General features: G+C 55.8%; 3 protein-coding genes across 3 annotated transcripts; 2 read left to right on the top strand and 1 right to left on the bottom strand.

Moving 5' to 3' along the window:
• Positions 1-1992: 1992 nt before the first annotated feature.
• VOLCADRAFT_104690 (uncharacterized protein) lies at positions 1993-4188 on the top strand (the record flags this gene model as incomplete). Its single annotated transcript, XM_002950387.1, has 3 exons — positions 1993-2103; positions 2899-2956; positions 3766-4188. 3 exons carry the CDS (start codon positions 1993-1995, stop codon positions 4101-4103), a joined length of 507 nt encoding a protein of 168 aa, XP_002950433.1. The 3' UTR covers positions 4104-4188.
• A 217-nt stretch (positions 4189-4405) lies between these two features.
• Positions 4406-9854, bottom strand: VOLCADRAFT_81049 (uncharacterized protein; the record flags this gene model as incomplete). Its single annotated transcript, XM_002950262.1, has 10 exons — positions 9738-9854; positions 9565-9669; positions 9388-9458; positions 8800-8961; positions 8092-8223; positions 6504-6696; positions 5984-6152; positions 5753-5861; positions 5025-5171; positions 4406-4708 (listed from the first exon to the last, which is right to left on the bottom strand). Exons 1-10 carry the CDS (start codon positions 9763-9765, stop codon positions 4406-4408), a joined length of 1419 nt encoding a protein of 472 aa, XP_002950308.1. The 5' UTR covers positions 9766-9854.
• Positions 9855-10075: 221 nt separating this feature from the next.
• On the top strand, positions 10076-12425 carry VOLCADRAFT_74606 (uncharacterized protein). Its single transcript, XM_002950386.1, has 6 exons — positions 10076-10233; positions 10474-10579; positions 10890-11006; positions 11565-11666; positions 11940-12063; positions 12238-12425. The coding sequence occupies exons 1-6, from the start codon at positions 10136-10138 to the stop codon at positions 12327-12329; spliced, it is 639 nt and encodes a 212-aa protein (XP_002950432.1). The 5' UTR covers positions 10076-10135; the 3' UTR covers positions 12330-12425.
• The last annotated feature ends 4096 nt before the right edge of the window (positions 12426-16521 follow it).

Raw genomic sequence — 16521 nt, 5'->3', positions numbered from 1 at the left:
CGCGTATATGAGTGCGGGGGAAGGTATGCTGCTAATTTTAAGTGAGCAGGAAGCCCTAAGCTCGGCGGCCTCACTTCGGCCCTCCTCAGTATCCACCACAGACCTATCAACAAACAGTGAGTGTTTTGTCCACACATACGCGTTCAAGGGCGGGGCTCCCCAGATCGTAATGCATTTGACCCCCAATGTAAGGGACATCAAGGACGCCGCCCGCTACACTGAGACACGCCCTCTTAAGTTGGATAGCCTCTCTGGACGGTTATGGTATGGGAAATTGTCGTTACTCTGTGCAGCCTGTGCCGGCGGTACGGGATTTGCAGCATTGCAGACTATGACTCCAATAGGCGCACTTGGGGTATAGCTGTTACCCTCTCGCATAATTAGGGGGCCCTGGTCTGGCCTGGAACATTCTTCTACTTCTTCTTGTTTCTATTTGTCTCTTCCTTGTCCCTCCTGGGGAGGGCTCGTGGGATTTTTGTAGAGCAGCTGTTTTTTTACGGCCACTGGGTTGCCGTGCATCGGTGTGTGATGTGACGCTTAATGCTTGCTGTTAGGATTACGTTGCCCCTTGGGGCGCTGACGGGATACAACGTTAGGTGCATTTAGGCTCGGTAACACGGAAGACGGAGGAGAGCCTTGAAGCATTATTGGGTCCTCGGCCTCGCGAGTTGTATCGCAGTGTGTGTTTTTACCATCTATGGACCTTCTTTCGGTGTGTCGAATTACCGCTGGCGTTGGGCCCGCTGAGCACACGCTCTCTCGCCGGTTTTGAATGTCGTATGGTTGTGGTGGATTGCAGGGAGGAGTACTACTGGTGTATTGGAGCTGATTGCAGGGTATGGGAGCGAGAGGCGTCGATGCAGCTGATTTAGTGAATATCGACGTTCTATGCTTCTAGGGGCCCCAGTCGTTTTGCCTTGGTCGGAGCTTACATACACATAAATATGATCTGCAGAATGGAGGACAGCCGAGCCGAGCCGAGGGGGTTTTAAAAGCGGGTGCCGCGATGGGACGGGTGTGCGGTCGTAAGTGGCATATTAAATGACGTCGTGTGTTGAGGAGTCAAAGGCAGCCTGCGCCTGGAGGTGCACCGGCAAACGCACCAGCGCCAGCAACAGGAGGTTTCGGAGCAGGAGCAACAGGGGTCACCTTGGCTGGGGGCTTTTAACACGAAACTCTCCCAGGCTAGGACCAGCCACAGGCAAGGAGGCCTTACACGCGAAGGCGGTTGGATACGTTGGTGAACAGTAACACTGAAGCGCGTTGGGCAGGGAGGTAAGAGTCAAGCCTAAGGGCTTTTAGGAAGGGGCATTGACAGTCTGTCGTGTGATGTGAGGACCACGAAACTCTTCACGCACTAATACAGCACAAGGAGGCTTATAGAAAACAGTACAGCAGGTATTGTTGACGGCACATCGGCCATGTATGCTCTTCTTGTACGCCGCTACCATTGGGGAATGAGCACCTCCTGACGGGTGCTCCTAGTTTGGTTGTCGCGGACATGTCCATTTGGGTTATGAATGCGCAGCACGTCAAGATATCGTAGACCAGGTAGTTACCCAAACATATCGAAATGGAATCAGGGTGATGCGAAGGGTGCGACCTGAGCTGGGAGCGTCGGCTGTCCCACCAAATAAGGCCAAAACAAGTGGTGTAATATTGAACCGTTTTACCACCCATGCGCCCACGCAGAGAAAATCAACAGGGCCCTAAATCTGCGGCCTACAATCTCACTGGCTTGGGTGCTGGAGCATTTTTGATAACACAGGTCCCCTGCTCCGGTTTCACTAAGGAAACGTTCCCTCTTACCAAGACTTCTCTTGCGTCGGAAATCCGTTATGTTGCTTCTTTTATCTTTTTACGTGTTTCCTCTCGTGTTGTGCGGTCCTCATCCATGTGTCATTTGGCAGGAAGTGAGCACACACAGCCTGTTAAGCAGGGTTGCAGGTACTGGGGGATAACTGGGTTACTGGGGGCCCCCTAATCTGACACATGCAATATCTGACACCGGTCACTTGGTCGGTGGTCCCCAAACGGTGGTTAACGGTTCATCGTTCCGACTTTGAGTCGCTCGATAACCCCATGGGCAGTTACCTCGGCAAGGTAAGGGCCTCAGATTCCAGACGGCGTCTGCATGTGGTAGTGGGCCAATGGATTCAACAGGTGTGCACACATTCGCTGGCGCGCGGGCTGATGGCCCATTGTTGCTGCTGTGTTGCTCGATCTCCATCTAGCAACGCTGTATGCTCATGACACCTTCAGAATAATTGAGTACCACGAGCTCCTTCACAAAAGAGAGACACAAACTCACCAACTGCAGTGGAACGTGGAAGTGTCCTGACAGTACCTGTAGCGATGGCAGTGGACTGCGTTCAGGCACAAGAGGCCCGTTCACTAAGTCATCAAGCATGCAAAGCTGTACAGGTATTTCCTGCGGGATGAGCTGCTCAAACCGGCCACGACTTCAGGGCAGAAGTGCTCTTGTTGAGGCCATACTCGTACCAGGATTAATCCGATGCTCCTCCTCGGCAGTCACGGCACGGCACATACCATGCACATACCCACTGAATCGCTGACGACATCATGCTACGAATCCTTGCTAGCCTGTCTCCCGCCACCATTATAACCACCCGCTCCTGCGACACAAACATGCACACACGCACACATACGGCATCCGAAGACCTTCTGTGTGATATCGGCCCCCATCACTCAGGCTTCAGCACTGCTGTACACTTCGTCATTGCAACTATACCTCTCCCGCCGCGGAGTCCAAGCCCAAACCTGGGGCCTCAGTAGCGGGGCCCCCTCCATTACCAAGACACATGAAGGAGCTACGTGGCTACGAATCGCAGGCAGCCAGTCTGACGCCATCCTCACCCTCACCTGTCCTCGCCGCAGCAAAGGCACGTGCTTGATTGCAGAACCCTAGCTCACGCATGGCAAAGGGATGCGGCAGGTGTTGCATCCTCCCACTACGGAAAGGAAATCGAGAAATCATCATTGCGACCTCAAATGACATTTGTGCATCAGCCCCTCAGCGCAGACCTGTGCAAACCTGGTGCCAGCCACTATGGTGTCACTCTTTATGGCACCTGACGTGCTGACGACGGCAGCCACAGCTAAACCCTCCACCACATGAGGAGTGGGGGCATTCACCGTTCGCGTACCTCGTCACCTCAAGTTCAGGAGGGTCTCCGGGGTGCTCTCAGACACGCCCGCGACCTCTCGCCACCTTGTCCATCGCTGCCTCTCCGCGCGCTGAAGGGAAAACGGACTTCAAGCCCCGGAGACGCAAGTGTGCGCCACCACCACTTTTGCATTTACAAAACTTGCATCAACTCACCCTCTTTGCCAGCTTGCGAGCAAGAGGCAGCACATACACACATGCACAAACACACTCTAAACGCCCATCCTCCGATGGAAGCAAGCACCTTGTCGGCATTTGCACTCCTTTCACTTACGTTTCACTCATCTTTACCCGGGCAAAAGCTAGGTTGGCGATCAAGCCAAGCCAGCCAGTCAATCAGCTCGTAAGCTGAGCGGATCATCTGCTACACAACCACCCAGTCCTCGGGCTGCTGAGAATGCCACGAAGAGCAGCTCGCGACATCGCCCGCAGCGATCCCCCCGGACCGTAGAGGCGGCTTGCGTGCAGACGCCCCCTAATAGCAGCAGCTGTCGCCAAGTTTGCAAGCATCAAGACGGCACCATTACCATCCCAGCCCCTCATAATTGGATAACCCGGCCCCGCGCCCGCCGGTACAGCGACGTCTCCGCACACGGTAGCTTCCACGTCAGCCGAGCTGTACTGCAGAGACCCCATTCCTCGGGACATACAAGCCATCACCTCTGGACCCGCCGTACATGTCGGCGCCGCTGTGGCGCATAGACTGCGCCACAAGGACACAGGCACTGTCCGACGCGCCGTCCTAGGTTCTCTCAGGCGCGAGGCGATGCCGTCTACCAGCCGGACCGGCGCCATGTCGCGCATCAGAGGAGCAGGACGGAACGGGGTCGCTGTCGGCGCAGCTACAGCCACTACTTCCGACCCAACTATGGAGGCCGCCAATGGCGGTGGCAACAGCCAGTCTGTCGGCCGCTGAGTCCGCGGGAGAGACCGTGGCGGCTGCCAGCACCCCAGCGCCGATGCCGTCTGCACACCCGCAGCAGCTGTCGCCACCGCCGACGTCGTTCCCCATCTTCCCTCCACACCGTCGTCCCTTGAACCTCCCATACACCCCAGAGCGGCAGCCGGCAAGGCAGTGTCGCCGCCAACCGTGGCAGATACCACCGGCACCAATAATGGCCGTGGTGCAAGGAGTACCCCTCCCCTCGCGCCTAACGCTCCATGTGTCATCAATGCCAGCGGTGCGGCCAATGGCTTAGCCCGCGGGGCCCCGCAACTTCAGGAGCTAGCCTCGGCGGCGGGAGCCGCTGCTGCCGCCGCTGCCGGAGCCGGCTTGGGCAGATCCACCAGCTTGCCCTTGGCGTCGTACTGCTTCCGGAAGGGGATAAGCTCGATGCCCATCATGTAGGGCTGCAGGAATTTGGGCACTCGCACGCCCTCGGCCGTCTGGTAGTTCTCCAGCACGCAGCAGAGGGTCCGTTCCGTGGCGGACAGGGTGCTGTTGAGCATGTGGACAAAGGACTTGGAAGCCTCGCCAGCTGCGCCCTTGGGCGTGCGGAGCCTGATGTCCAGACGGCGAGACTGTGCGCACGTATGTTTAGCGCGAGGGAGTGACGGGGGGGGGGGGAAAGACGAACCACGAGGATATGCGGCGCAAGGGGCAGCGAGGGGCACACGAGAGAGCGGTGTTGATGCTAAGATGTCGATGGGATAGAAGGTTGACGGACGAAGTCTGCCTCGGACCCCATTCAGCTTCGGACCTAAGCCCTCGACAGCCCTAGAAGATAACCTCAAAAACCAAATCCATCCCAAACCCAGTGAGTTGCCACGAAAACGCCGTAATTCACCGACCCTCCCCCTTTTCGGTGTGTCCGTGTGCCCGATGAGGATCACCCACTTGGTAGTCCAGGCAATTGGAGCAGGACACCAGCTCGCGGAAGGTGGAGGAGGCGGGGAACCAAGCCTCCAGGTCGTACTTCTTAGAGGCGGCGTTGTTCAGCTCCCCGGACACGATGTTCACCACCCGGTACGGCAGGCCCAGAGACTGGAAGCGCAGGATGTTGAGGTAGGATTGATGGTAGGTGGGTTTGGGTTTTCAAAAGGTAATGGGACGGTGACGGGGCTACTGCCGGTCAGGAGAGGCGCGCCAGTAAGCATTTCAGTCAGCATGCCGCCTCCTCCTCCTTCTCCCCCTCCTCCTCATCGTCATCGTCGTCTTGCCAGACGGGCGCCGCGAGTGGGGACATCCTAAGGGAAGCCAATCCGGTGCGCGTCCCCTTTGCATTCCTCCTTGCATTTCCGCCAATTCAACACACACACACACAACAATGCCAAGCGCACGGAAAGCCTGTCGGGCGCTCATCGCCGAATGTACCCAACACTGTGGCATTCACTAACCCCGAATTACCCGTCACCACAGCTACCTTGCACACGTCCGCTCTCCAACCCTGCACGGCGCTGCGCAGTTCTCTCTCTCTCTGGAGCAGCTCTCACATATTTAGGCACACGTCATTTAAATGATCACTGTGCAGCCATTGCACATCGCGCCCACCAACACTCCTTATGCCTCTGCTGTGTACCTTTCGGGAATCATCATTACGCAGACACACACACACCCAAACACACCTGGTAGAAGTCCTCCGCGTTTGCTAGCATCTCCTCCATCGCCTCCCAGCTGGCAATGCCCTCCGGAGATGCAATCACAAACTGCTCCACCTTTTCGAACTGGTGAATCCTGGGGGACAACAACGACGACAGGACCTGAGCAACAAGGATATCAAAGAGGAACGGCCCACGGCCCCCACGGCCCGCCGCCGACTCCGACTCCGACTCCGCGGCTGCGTCCCACCGGCTCACCGGAAGATGCCCAGCGTGTCCCTGCCGTGGCTGCCGACCTCCTTGCGGAAGCACGTCGAGTAGCCCACGTACTTGATGGGCAGCTCCGACTTCTCAAACCAGCCCTTGCGGTGCATCGCACACAACGTCTGCTCCGAAGTGGCGATCAGGTACTTGTCGTCGCCCTCGCCTGCACAACAACAAAGCAGGGCCACAGAAACACCACCACGGAATGAATGCAGATATACAAGGAGGTAGCAGGGTGAAGATTCGCTTCGGCGCGAAGCGGGTTGACGGCGGCGTGCATTCATGCGCACATGTGTGCGGCTGCGTCGCGTGCTATAGGGAGGTCATTCGCCGCTGACAGGACATGGCTGGTCGCGATAGAATGTTTGTGTGGGGAGTTAGTAGGCGCGGAATGTGCTTGTTCCACACGAATGGTGGGAAATGCTATAGAGATTCATAACGTTTAGATGAATAATAATATTGTGGTCAAAAAAAGAGGTAGCCGACGCACTCCCCAACAACAACTGCAACCCACCGGTGACCTTGTACAGCTCATCGTCGAACTGGCTCAGCTGCGCGCACTCCGCCATGATCTCCTGGCGCATGAAGAAGGGCGTGTGCACGGGCGAGAAGCCACGCTTGTACGCAAAGTGAAGCGCGGCATTAATGAGCGCCTGGTTCAGCAGCACACCCTCGTTCGTCAGGTAGTAGCCGCGGCCGCCAGCAACCTGCACACAACACACCGAGCGACCGAGCAACCGGGGGTTGGGGGGAGGAGACCGGAGCGAGCCTTCATGGGGCGAATGAGTACAGCAGACGTGATGCCCAGTACAACACCTGGACTGTTGGGTGAATGGGAAAATTTGCCGGCAAGCAAGGCGGTGAAAGGAAGTTCCGAATCGAACCGGGCGATGGGAGGCGCTAGCGCATGCATGCCAGGATTAGCGCCCTCCAGTGAAATTGTCGAGAGCCACATGGAGGAGTGGGGATAGCCGGGAAGACGAGCCACGAATTAGGGAAGCTGATGCCAAGGATAGACTGGGGATAGGAGGTCGGCTTTCGTCTGTGATGTCCAAGAACCGACGTCGCGGTCGCTCGCACTGCAAAGGAAAGAGCCTCTCCCCTACTAGCCTCAGCCCGCCGTGTCATCCCCAAAGATACTTCTGCCCACGACTACGCATCGGTCCCTCATCCCAACTGCCGCTGAACAACTGCCATCAGAGGTGACAGCTGCATCGACCGAGATGCAGATTGGCCTGGCACTAGATGAAATGGAAAAGTCTTAGGACTGACACAGGCCGACTGCGGGCGGCCGGAATGTGAAACGCCTTGCCGAATATGCCGTCCCCCTCAAACGCTCGCCATTGCTGAAAACTGCCTCCCACGTGCTAACTCACAGGTCGAAGCTCCCTGATCTCCGAGAAAGCAGAACAATTTTTCCCAACCCGTTCCTGCCGGTGACCTATGTGTGGGGGTTGATAGATGCTCAAAGCTGTGCTGCTACTGCTGCCGCCTGAAAACACATGTGATGCACGATACAATTCCATGAGTCCCATGATGTGTTCCGCCCGCGGTCTCCCGTGACGAGCTCCCCCCGATGGTTACCGGTCGATATATATATATATATACTACACCCCCACCCAGCCTACACCCCCACCCAGGGTAAGCCTGACCGACCTTAGGAACACCGTAGCACCCGCCCCACACCACATTCGACGCGCAATTTTCGACAGCACCCGTCACGTTTCCTTCTTTCACCTCCTTACTACCTTTGTCACGCAATGCCAGACGCGCACCCGCCCTCACTCCTTTCAAACCCAGCCAGCCCTTACGACCATCGACCCCAAATGGAGTTTGGGGCCCTTCTGCGCCACCCTTCCCTCCCCTACAGTGCCACCAGTCACGAGTACCACCGCTACACCACTACACCGCTGCTCTCCTCTTCCGCGCGGCCCAGCACCCATCCAGCCAAAGACCAACCAGCCTAAGAGCGTAGCGCTCCGCCATTCTCATGACTTCCTTCCCGCGACTCAGTTCATCAAGGCACGCCGCCAAGGCCCCATCCCCTTCTCCTTGCGATCATCACTGCCACCCACTAACCCACCGACCCACCGGGCACCCACCTCCTGCCCCGCCTCCAAGTTCACGATCCCCAGCAGCTGCACCAGGTCCACGTGGTTGTACAGCTTCTTGCCAGTGTCTGGATCGACTGATGGGCGGGGCTCGCCAAAGGTCTTGACGATGGCGTTGTTGGTCTGAGGACAGACCGGCAAGCATGCAGGCCGGCCGGCAACAGGATAGCAGGAGGCAGCAGGTCAGGGTGATACGCAGCGAGCCCGTCCCCAATGCTGAGCATAGGACGACGTGGACAGGGGGGGGGGCCCTTTGTGATGCGACGGACATAGGAGCTCCTCGGAGCTTTGATCTGGGGCTTTGGCGGATGGGAAGCCATGGACGGTAGGTGTGCAGTGGTTGTCCTCAACGAGCACGTGAACGAGGCAGCGGGGTGCGACGGGGTGCCTCTTCCCTCCCTTTTGCTCCGTTGGAGAACGCCTCCGCCTTCGCCTCCACGTAGTTTAGGACATGACCCACATGGTACGACATGATATGTGTGACGAGCAATTCAACTGCCTCCCGCCACACACAAGATGTAAGGTGTTAAGAAGTAGGGTGAGCAATTCCCTGAATCCCAAACGCAGGACAGGCCTTCGGACGAAGACGCTTGCTGAAACGTTGACGGTGCTGTTGTTGCCCCTTTAAATGGGTTTGCCCAGCTTGGGTGCGAATCGGACCACCAGCCCTGCGCTGCTTTGAACATGGAAGCGCCGCACCTCATCCTGGCTGACGGGCACGCTGTCATGTACGATATTGCCAATGGAGACCAGCTTGGTGTCGCGGGTGATGATGACCTCCTTCTCCTTCTCCTCCGTCATCTGGATCTTCTTCTTAAGCTCCTTGCTCTTCTCCTGTAGCTCATCTGAATTGCCACCCGCCTGAAGCCAGGTCACACATACCGCACAAGGTTTACTTGTTGTTGCAATGCATTTACCTACGATAATTTCGTGCGGTTATCTAGATACGACCTAGGTTGTCGCTGAACATGGCCATCGTCTAAGATTGTTAGGTAGTTGCCATGTAGAGAGCGTGCTGCAGGTACTGTGTAAGCGGTGAGACCTGTTGCGCCTTCAGTTCTTGAGCTTATCGAGGTAGGTGCACCCTAGGCACCCTAGGCGAGCTAGATCCCTTGGGAAGCTAGCAGCAGAGTGGGGCTTTTGGGCAGGGGAGGGGGTAATGCCTGGGGCAGCACACCAGATGTGGGCCGCACCGTATAGAACACGAATTGCCCGGTGTCCCACGCTGATAGCAGTTCTATGCAGAAGGCGCACGACTTAAAACGAGGCTAAGAATGGCCCACCCACCTTCCGCACAGTGGCGATCTCTTTGTTGAGCGCATTGAACTCCTTGTTCAATTGGTCCAGTTGAAAGCGAACTACGGCACCGAAGCCGAGAAATTTAGTTAGCTTATGAATTATTTTTAAGGGACGCTTTCAGCCTGAGCTTATGGAACAGCCCGCCGTCCTTGCACCGGAACCCACCTTGCCGCCATTCCGAGTCATGTTCAATAACCTGATCAACCAGCGATACATCGGCAAAGCGCCTACGCTGCGACTCGCGAACCACCTCCGGATCGCCGCCCTTCTCTGCAAGCGCAGCACGATCGAACGTCGATAACCACCAAGTCACCTCCAGTTTTGTTTATCGATCTTACCCGTCCTAAAAAGGTTGATGTCTAGCATGGCTGCAGTTTACGTGGCTTCGCTGAGGACAGCGAAATGCAGCGGGTCTCAGAGGTAGGTAAGATGCGCCACCTGAAGCATACAACCCGTTGGCCGCTGTCCTCACAACCGTATCGCTACGGATTATCTGAAGTGCGTCCATTCCTGCGCCATGGCTTCCTTGCCGATTCTCCGTACGTTCGTACGTGAATAGCCAAAACTAGTATCCTTCCTAACCCAAACTTTTCGTTTTCGCATGTTCGTGGAAGCTCGTATGAACTGGAACACGTGCAGCTTATGTTTAGTCCACAACGGGCCGAAGGCTTATTCGCGTAAACTAGTTGTTTTGCCAACATTGTTAACATAATTACGGCCCTCGTTATATTTGCGTATGCAAGCTGCGCGGGTTCTCCGGCTTGGAAGGTCTAAATTTTTGCACGAAGGAAGCAACAGACGCCTCGTCCGCATGGCAGGATCTTTCACGTACCAGTAAGCTCAGACGGGTGCACATCAGCTTGCCTGTATCGATGGAGGCATAGGGACTTTCTGCACCCTGTCTTACGGTATCACATACGTTTGCATCGGCCTTTAGGGCAGTCAGTCAAGCACCGGGATGATCTATCTCCCTTAATTTATAGCTGTACGTCAGGATTTTTCTCCTAGCACACAAATACCACGGGTGTCCTGCTGTGCGATAAGGTTACAGCGCGCCCTTACTGTCTTGTCCAGGTATCCAAGGCCTGCCGTTACTGTAGATACCATTATTGTTTCGCGACCGCGCGATGGAATTCCACCACAATTGCTGCTAATCAAGCGGAAGAATCCACCCTACAAGGTAGGCCGCCCGTGGGCTCATTAGGGTTACGGTATGATGGAAGCTTTGGCACAGCAAAGGTATCGCAATAGTCGACTATTTTTCCAAAAGGCGTAAAAATATCGTCAAATGTCCATGCATTCGGCCTTACTTTCCTGCCCCATGCCCAGGCTGCCCCATACCCAGGAGGACTGCTGCAAGGCATCCATCCCGCAGCAGTGCAATCCGTGTGTGTGCATCGGAACCCCCCGCCCCTCGATCTCCTCACCGCCGCTGCCTCCTGCCGCTGTAATGTCACCGCCATGCCTGTCCGTCCCGCCCTCCCGGCCAGGACTCCTGGGCTCTCCCCGGCGGCTTCGTGGACGAGGGTGAGGGTCTGGACGCAGCCGCCGGCCGTGAGCTGCAGGAGGAGACCTCCGTGGACCCTGCCACGGTGACACTCACACAGGTGGGGCCCAGGGGGAGGGGGGAAGGGGTGGTTGCGTGCGATGGGGGGAATTGAATGGGGGAAACGGGAGGGGACTGGATGAATGGCTTGAACCGAGGATGAACGAGGATGGAGCCCACAGGGGCTTGTGTCAGGTCTTCCTTCCAGTGACCATGCAGTTATTATGTTCACACATGTATTAGATGCTGAACTAGTGGAAACGAGCTATCCTAGTACGATAATGATAGTGAAGGTAAAACGCCCGCTGAAAGCACGAGGGCGGTGCGGGAGTGATTGCATTCCGTACATGTATTAAATCCGCATTTTAAAACCGCTATCCCCTACCCTGTCACGGGTACTGCAGCCGTGCTACGCTGCGATCCCCTGCCTTGCAAGCGCGTGAAGGATGCCCGCCAAAGACGACGAGCGACCCAATCTGGACACGTGACGTGATTGCGCGGTGCATTGCCCCTGCTGGTCTAGGTCATGCCGCGGGTGAATTGCGGTGGCGTGTCTTTCTGACCCAAACCGTCTGATTGCCACAATTCTTCCGCTGCTTCCTCAATTCCATTCCTCCAGGTTGGCGCCTTCGGTGACCCCGGTCGCGACCCGCGGGGTTGGACCGTCACGGTGGCGTACGCGGCACTGGTGCCCACCACCAACCTGGGGGTCAAGGCGGCGGTGAGGGAGGGAGGGGAGGGGGGGGAGGGAAGGAGGGAGGGAAGGAGGGAGGAGGGAGGGGAGAGAAGGGAGGGGAGGGGAGGGAATGTTAAAAGAAAGGTGAATGGCAGGGGGGTTAGGTAGCCGGGAAGAAGGAACGTAAGGGACGACGGGGTTTGATGATCGAGGGTGGATGCTGGGAAGGGGAGGAGGGACGTGGCACTATGTCCTGGAAGACCGCCGCCGCCTGAGCACCACTGACCCCCGCGGGGCCCTTCACCGCTCATCGTTCAGGACGACGCCAAGGACGCCCGCTGGTTCGACGTGACCATGTTGCCGCTGCTGGCCTTTGATCACAAGCTCGTCGTGCGAACCGCTCTGCGGCACCTGGCCAAGCAGCCGGCGGCGGGGGCAGTGGGTGAGCGAGGGGGGCCGAGAGGTTGGGGTTGGGAGGGCACGTTAAGAGGTGGAAGGGCTTTCCCTCTGATATGTACGTGTGTGGGGGGTGCCAATCTGTTCCTAGACCCTCCATGGCCGCTCTCCGCCCTCTGCTGCCCCTCCCCCTGCCCTCGCCTGGCATGACCCACCCCAGCCGGACTATCTGCCACCCTGGAGGCGGCGGCGGACAAACTGGAGGGACCCTGGAAAACCGAGTTTCACCGGAGCGCCTCAACGAGACACTGAGGCGCTACGGCAGTGTGTGGATTGAGTGGTTGCACGGGTGAGCCGCCGGAAGTGCGGCGCGGCTACGACAAGCTTGAACGACAACGACGTTACGAGAGAGTTATGGCCAGGACCCTAACACGGCGGAGGGGCTGGCAGCGCTGTTTACCTCGTTTACCTTGTCACCGGGTGTGGTGCTGGTGCTGGTGCTGGTCCTCTCGTCGGCGGGAGTGAGGCCACTTGGAGCCAGCAAGCACCCATCTGGGCGGCATTTTTAACACGCACTTAACAGGGCAGGCTAGAAGGAGGGAAGTGAGCGGCTACAACCCGACGCCACCAGGCGGAACCTGCATCCTGTATGATGTTTTACGGGATTCATGATGGTACTCGATAGGGAAGCGGAAAATGAAGGCGACCAGCGGGTTGTGATATGCCTCGGGATGTGAGGGGTTGGGTGGGTGCGGGTTCATCCGCGTTTGTTGGTGTGGGCGTTTGGTCGAGCAAGCACAAGCCGCCGGGCAAAAAAGCAAAGGCAGGAACAAAATCAAAGTTGTTATTACCTTGAATCCGTACAGATTGCCGTACTTGACCCATGGGTTGGGGTAACTTTTAAGTTGAGGATGGACTGTTCTGGGCATGAATCCGGCTGGCAACGTTGGTGAAGGAGGCAAGGTGTCATGGTGTTGTGTAATGAACTGAAAACCAGACGCAGGTCTTCGCGACGGCGGTTGCTTGGAGATATTAAGAACTTGTTGTTGTTGTAGTTGGTGGTGGTGGTGGTGGTGGTTTGTGTCGGCGGGATGTCGACGGCGGTGAGGTGGGGCGAGGTGAGGTGAAGCCCACGATGTCCCTTTCCGGGAGGGACCATGTTTTCCATTCCGTGTTGAACCATCCGTAACCATCGATGGGGCCCCGGACCCGTCCGCATCCTGAGGAGTCATTTGGAGTCATTCGGCCGTTTGGTCGGCCTCGAGGCAGGCGGCATCCTGTGAGGCGGTAAGGGCTTGTGAGGTAAGGACAGGGCCCCGATGGGGAGAGTTGCAGCGGCGCAGGCGGTCATGCTAATTTGGCAGCATGATGGCTGCTTGCCGCCAACGACACAGCGCGTGTGTGTGCGCGATGAATGTAGGGAAGCCTGCATGGATCCGTCATCACTACCAGCACCGCTCACCACATGACCGCTACCTTCATCATGATCTTTATTACAATCATTAGCTTCACGACGAAATCTCATTCATTCATCGTTGTTCTCGCCGCCGCGAGAGGACTGCTCGTGCACGGCAGCGACGGCAGGGAGTTCGTGCCGGCATGCGGAACAGCTGTCTTTCTGTTGAATCCGTACGGTTGTCGTACAGTTGTTTATCACGTCCCGATGGCGTCGTGCTTTGCTTGCTCATTTCAGTTCACCGGGCCACTTTTGTGTGTGTGTGTGAACATCCGTTGATCTCATGTTGAGTGGTGCATGCCGTGTTGTTGTTGTTACAGAGTGGGAGGCTTCTGGGCTATATGCACACATTAGGACTGTCACATCTAGGAATGAACATGCCATACAGCACCATCCACCATTACCACACTGTACTACACAATACGAACTGCAAGTCCAAGGTGGTTGATCCTGCCTACTAGGATCACTCCTCATCCATTCACCCGAACATCCGCAGAGACAGAGGGTTCAGCAATCGCCACCATTCCAGCGTGCGAATCTCGGTCCATCGACTGTGACCCCAACTCCACATCTCAGCACCTAGCCATAATCACACGCTCCCTGCAATGACGGAGGACTACCCAAAATCGTACTCAGGACCTTAAACGGCAAATTGAAGTAGTGTCTCCAGACCAGACTGTGTACTCGTACGGCATGCACTGCCGTTGCATACCGTGTACTCGTACGGCATGCATGGGCGCTTCCTTAACGCAACGCTCGTCCAGCGTTGTCTATGTCTTCCCCGTACGGCTAAGAACCGCGCAGGTTCGTACAAAATGATCGGTACTGCTGTGGTACTGGTGGCATAAATGAGCCTTGGGTGTCCTGGAGGGCTACGTTGAGTAAATTTTGTCATGCAGCAACCAGCAGCCCGAGGTTGGGTCAGGCGTGGCTGGGTGCACTTGATGTTTGGAAGGGGGCTGCGGGTGATGGTGGCTGCAATGGCCGCCAGCTATGTAAAGGTCCAGTGCGTCAGCTAAAGTAGATGAGGGTATGTGCATCATGTCAGGCTTGCTGTAAGCCTGATGCATGGGAGCCATGCACGTAAAACCCAAAAGGGGGAACCAGGTCAGAACCCAGAAGCCCGAAATATATTTTCTATCAACATGTAGATCTCTTCATTCTGGACACGTGCAGGCAAACGATTAGTAAACGTTCTGATCTACTAGTATAACAGCCGTTAATGTTGTGTCCACGGCTCTTAGGGTTACTGCTGTGCTTACATAGATGTGCGCGTATCCTATAGTGTACACCCCGCATGCTATAGTTCGAGCCTTTTAGATTCCCAGGTCTTCCATAATCACACCCTCTGTCGACATCTCAAATAGAACTAGGGTTGTTTGTTGAAGCTGCAAGCTAAGCTGTGTTGAAACCAATTATAGAGAGGATCTCGTAACGAGGTGGTCTCGTTGGCGAACCGTCCCGAGGGTCATTTTGCGCTGATGCGTTGATACACGGGCTGTGTGATTACTCGCTACATGACTGCGATGCCGAGCTCAGCTGGGACTGCACACGCACGGCGAGCTTCCGCAGGAAATGTAAGATGCCAGAATGGCATAAAGCATTGTTTTTAATGACCATGATCGGCAGGTGGTTCGGCCTGGTTGGCAATAATGCAGCAAGCAAGCAATGTTGTGGAATGCGCCGCAATATACCACACGCGTCTTGAGAGTCCTGGCGTTGAGCATTGTACTGTGCCACACACTTCCGTACCGTGTCGTCTCGCATCACAATGTGTCGTGCAATTGTGTTCTACTGGCCACATTGTTGGGAAGTGACCGACACTCATATACCAGTGAATGGTGACAGCAGTAATAGGACCCGGGAGGGGTCCGGCGCGTTACTGTGTTTGACACACATCCGCGGTCGCGGTGGCAAGGGACTGGGAGGTGTTCCGGAAAAGCGATCGAAGTACGACACTATCCATGTCGTTCTATGAGTGACAAGGGCTGTTGTCGTGCTTGGTATGTTTCTTAGATTCACATGCCTGCTGAAACCCTGGGCCAGTGACGCTGGCATGCCATGCCAAATCCGTTAAGGGTAAGGCCCCAGCGCGTGCCGAAAGCACTAGTAGCCGTTCTGGCCCTTCCGTAAGATTGCTTTTTGAATGACGGTTTGTTGCATAAGCATTTTTAACATTTCCTCATTTATCCAAAAAAAATTGAAAGCAGCCTGCATGTGTCACTTCTCCTTCCGCGCCCGGCGTGTGGTAACCTGAACTACGGGGTGCGGGGTCCAGCAAGGAGGAGTAGATAGACTTTATCTAATAACAAAATATCCGCAAATTCCGCAAATATCCCGTCCAGAGGCTCCCAGGCTCACCAAAGGCTCCCAAGGCTCACCTTCCAAAGGGGATCCCAAGTTCCCTGCCATTTCTATACACAAACGGTATAGCCCGCACCCTAAGAGTGCAAAGATTGTGCATCGCGAGGCATGGCAGGCTTGTCATAAGGAACGACAATGGACTGTATTGCCATATTCGGTTTGTTTGCCTTCTATTCATTGGCCAGATAATGTAGTTCGGAGGCCTTGCGGTCTTGTTTAGTGCAAAATGGGAGCACAGGGTGTCTAGTGCCGATAGTCTGTCGCTCGATAGTTTATCGCTCGTTGAGAGCATTTCAAATGTAACATTAAATTTTTGCTTTTGGTTAATTTGCCTTAACTTACAAGGCCGGTTTGCCCGGGCGCAGTTTCTCCTCGTCTGTGAGTCGGAGTTGCTACCTGGTGTAAAGCAGATATCGACTGAGGTATTGGATTTGGAATTAATGAGCTGATAGAAAGTCGGTTAGACCGCTCTAGGGAGGCTTCTCGTCCCAGCTGGGTGGCTGGGTGTCCCGGGATTCTTGGACAGATTCTCCTAACAATCGGTCCCTTGGACCGAGCAAGGAACACTTGTTTTCGTGTGGTAAAGCCAATATAAGCAGACTGTCCTATTATGTTTTGCATCATTACCTTTTCGACTTCATCTCAATAGTACCCTAACAATTCTGTTGTGGATCTAATTATGAA

This window comes from Volvox carteri, assembly GCF_000143455.1.
Source record: "Volvox carteri f. nagariensis unplaced genomic scaffold VOLCAscaffold_18, whole genome shotgun sequence".
Classification (NCBI taxonomy): Eukaryota; Viridiplantae; Chlorophyta; class Chlorophyceae; order Chlamydomonadales; family Volvocaceae; genus Volvox; species Volvox carteri.
The sequence above is the reverse complement of the archived record's forward strand: the minus strand, read 5'-3'. Positions and strand labels throughout refer to the sequence as shown.

Excerpts from the sequence above, each read along its gene's own strand:
- VOLCADRAFT_74606 (XM_002950386.1), top strand. The coding sequence starts at position 10,136 with ATGCAAGCTGCGCGGGTTCTCCGGCTTGGAAGGTCTAAATTTTTGCAC. Across the intron at positions 11,007-11,564 it reads CCACGGTGACACTCACACAG|GTTGGCGCCTTCGGTGACCC; the intron begins GTGGGGCCCAGG and ends CCATTCCTCCAG. Across the intron at positions 11,667-11,939 it reads ACCTGGGGGTCAAGGCGGCG|GACGACGCCAAGGACGCCCG; the intron begins GTGAGGGAGGGA and ends CTCATCGTTCAG.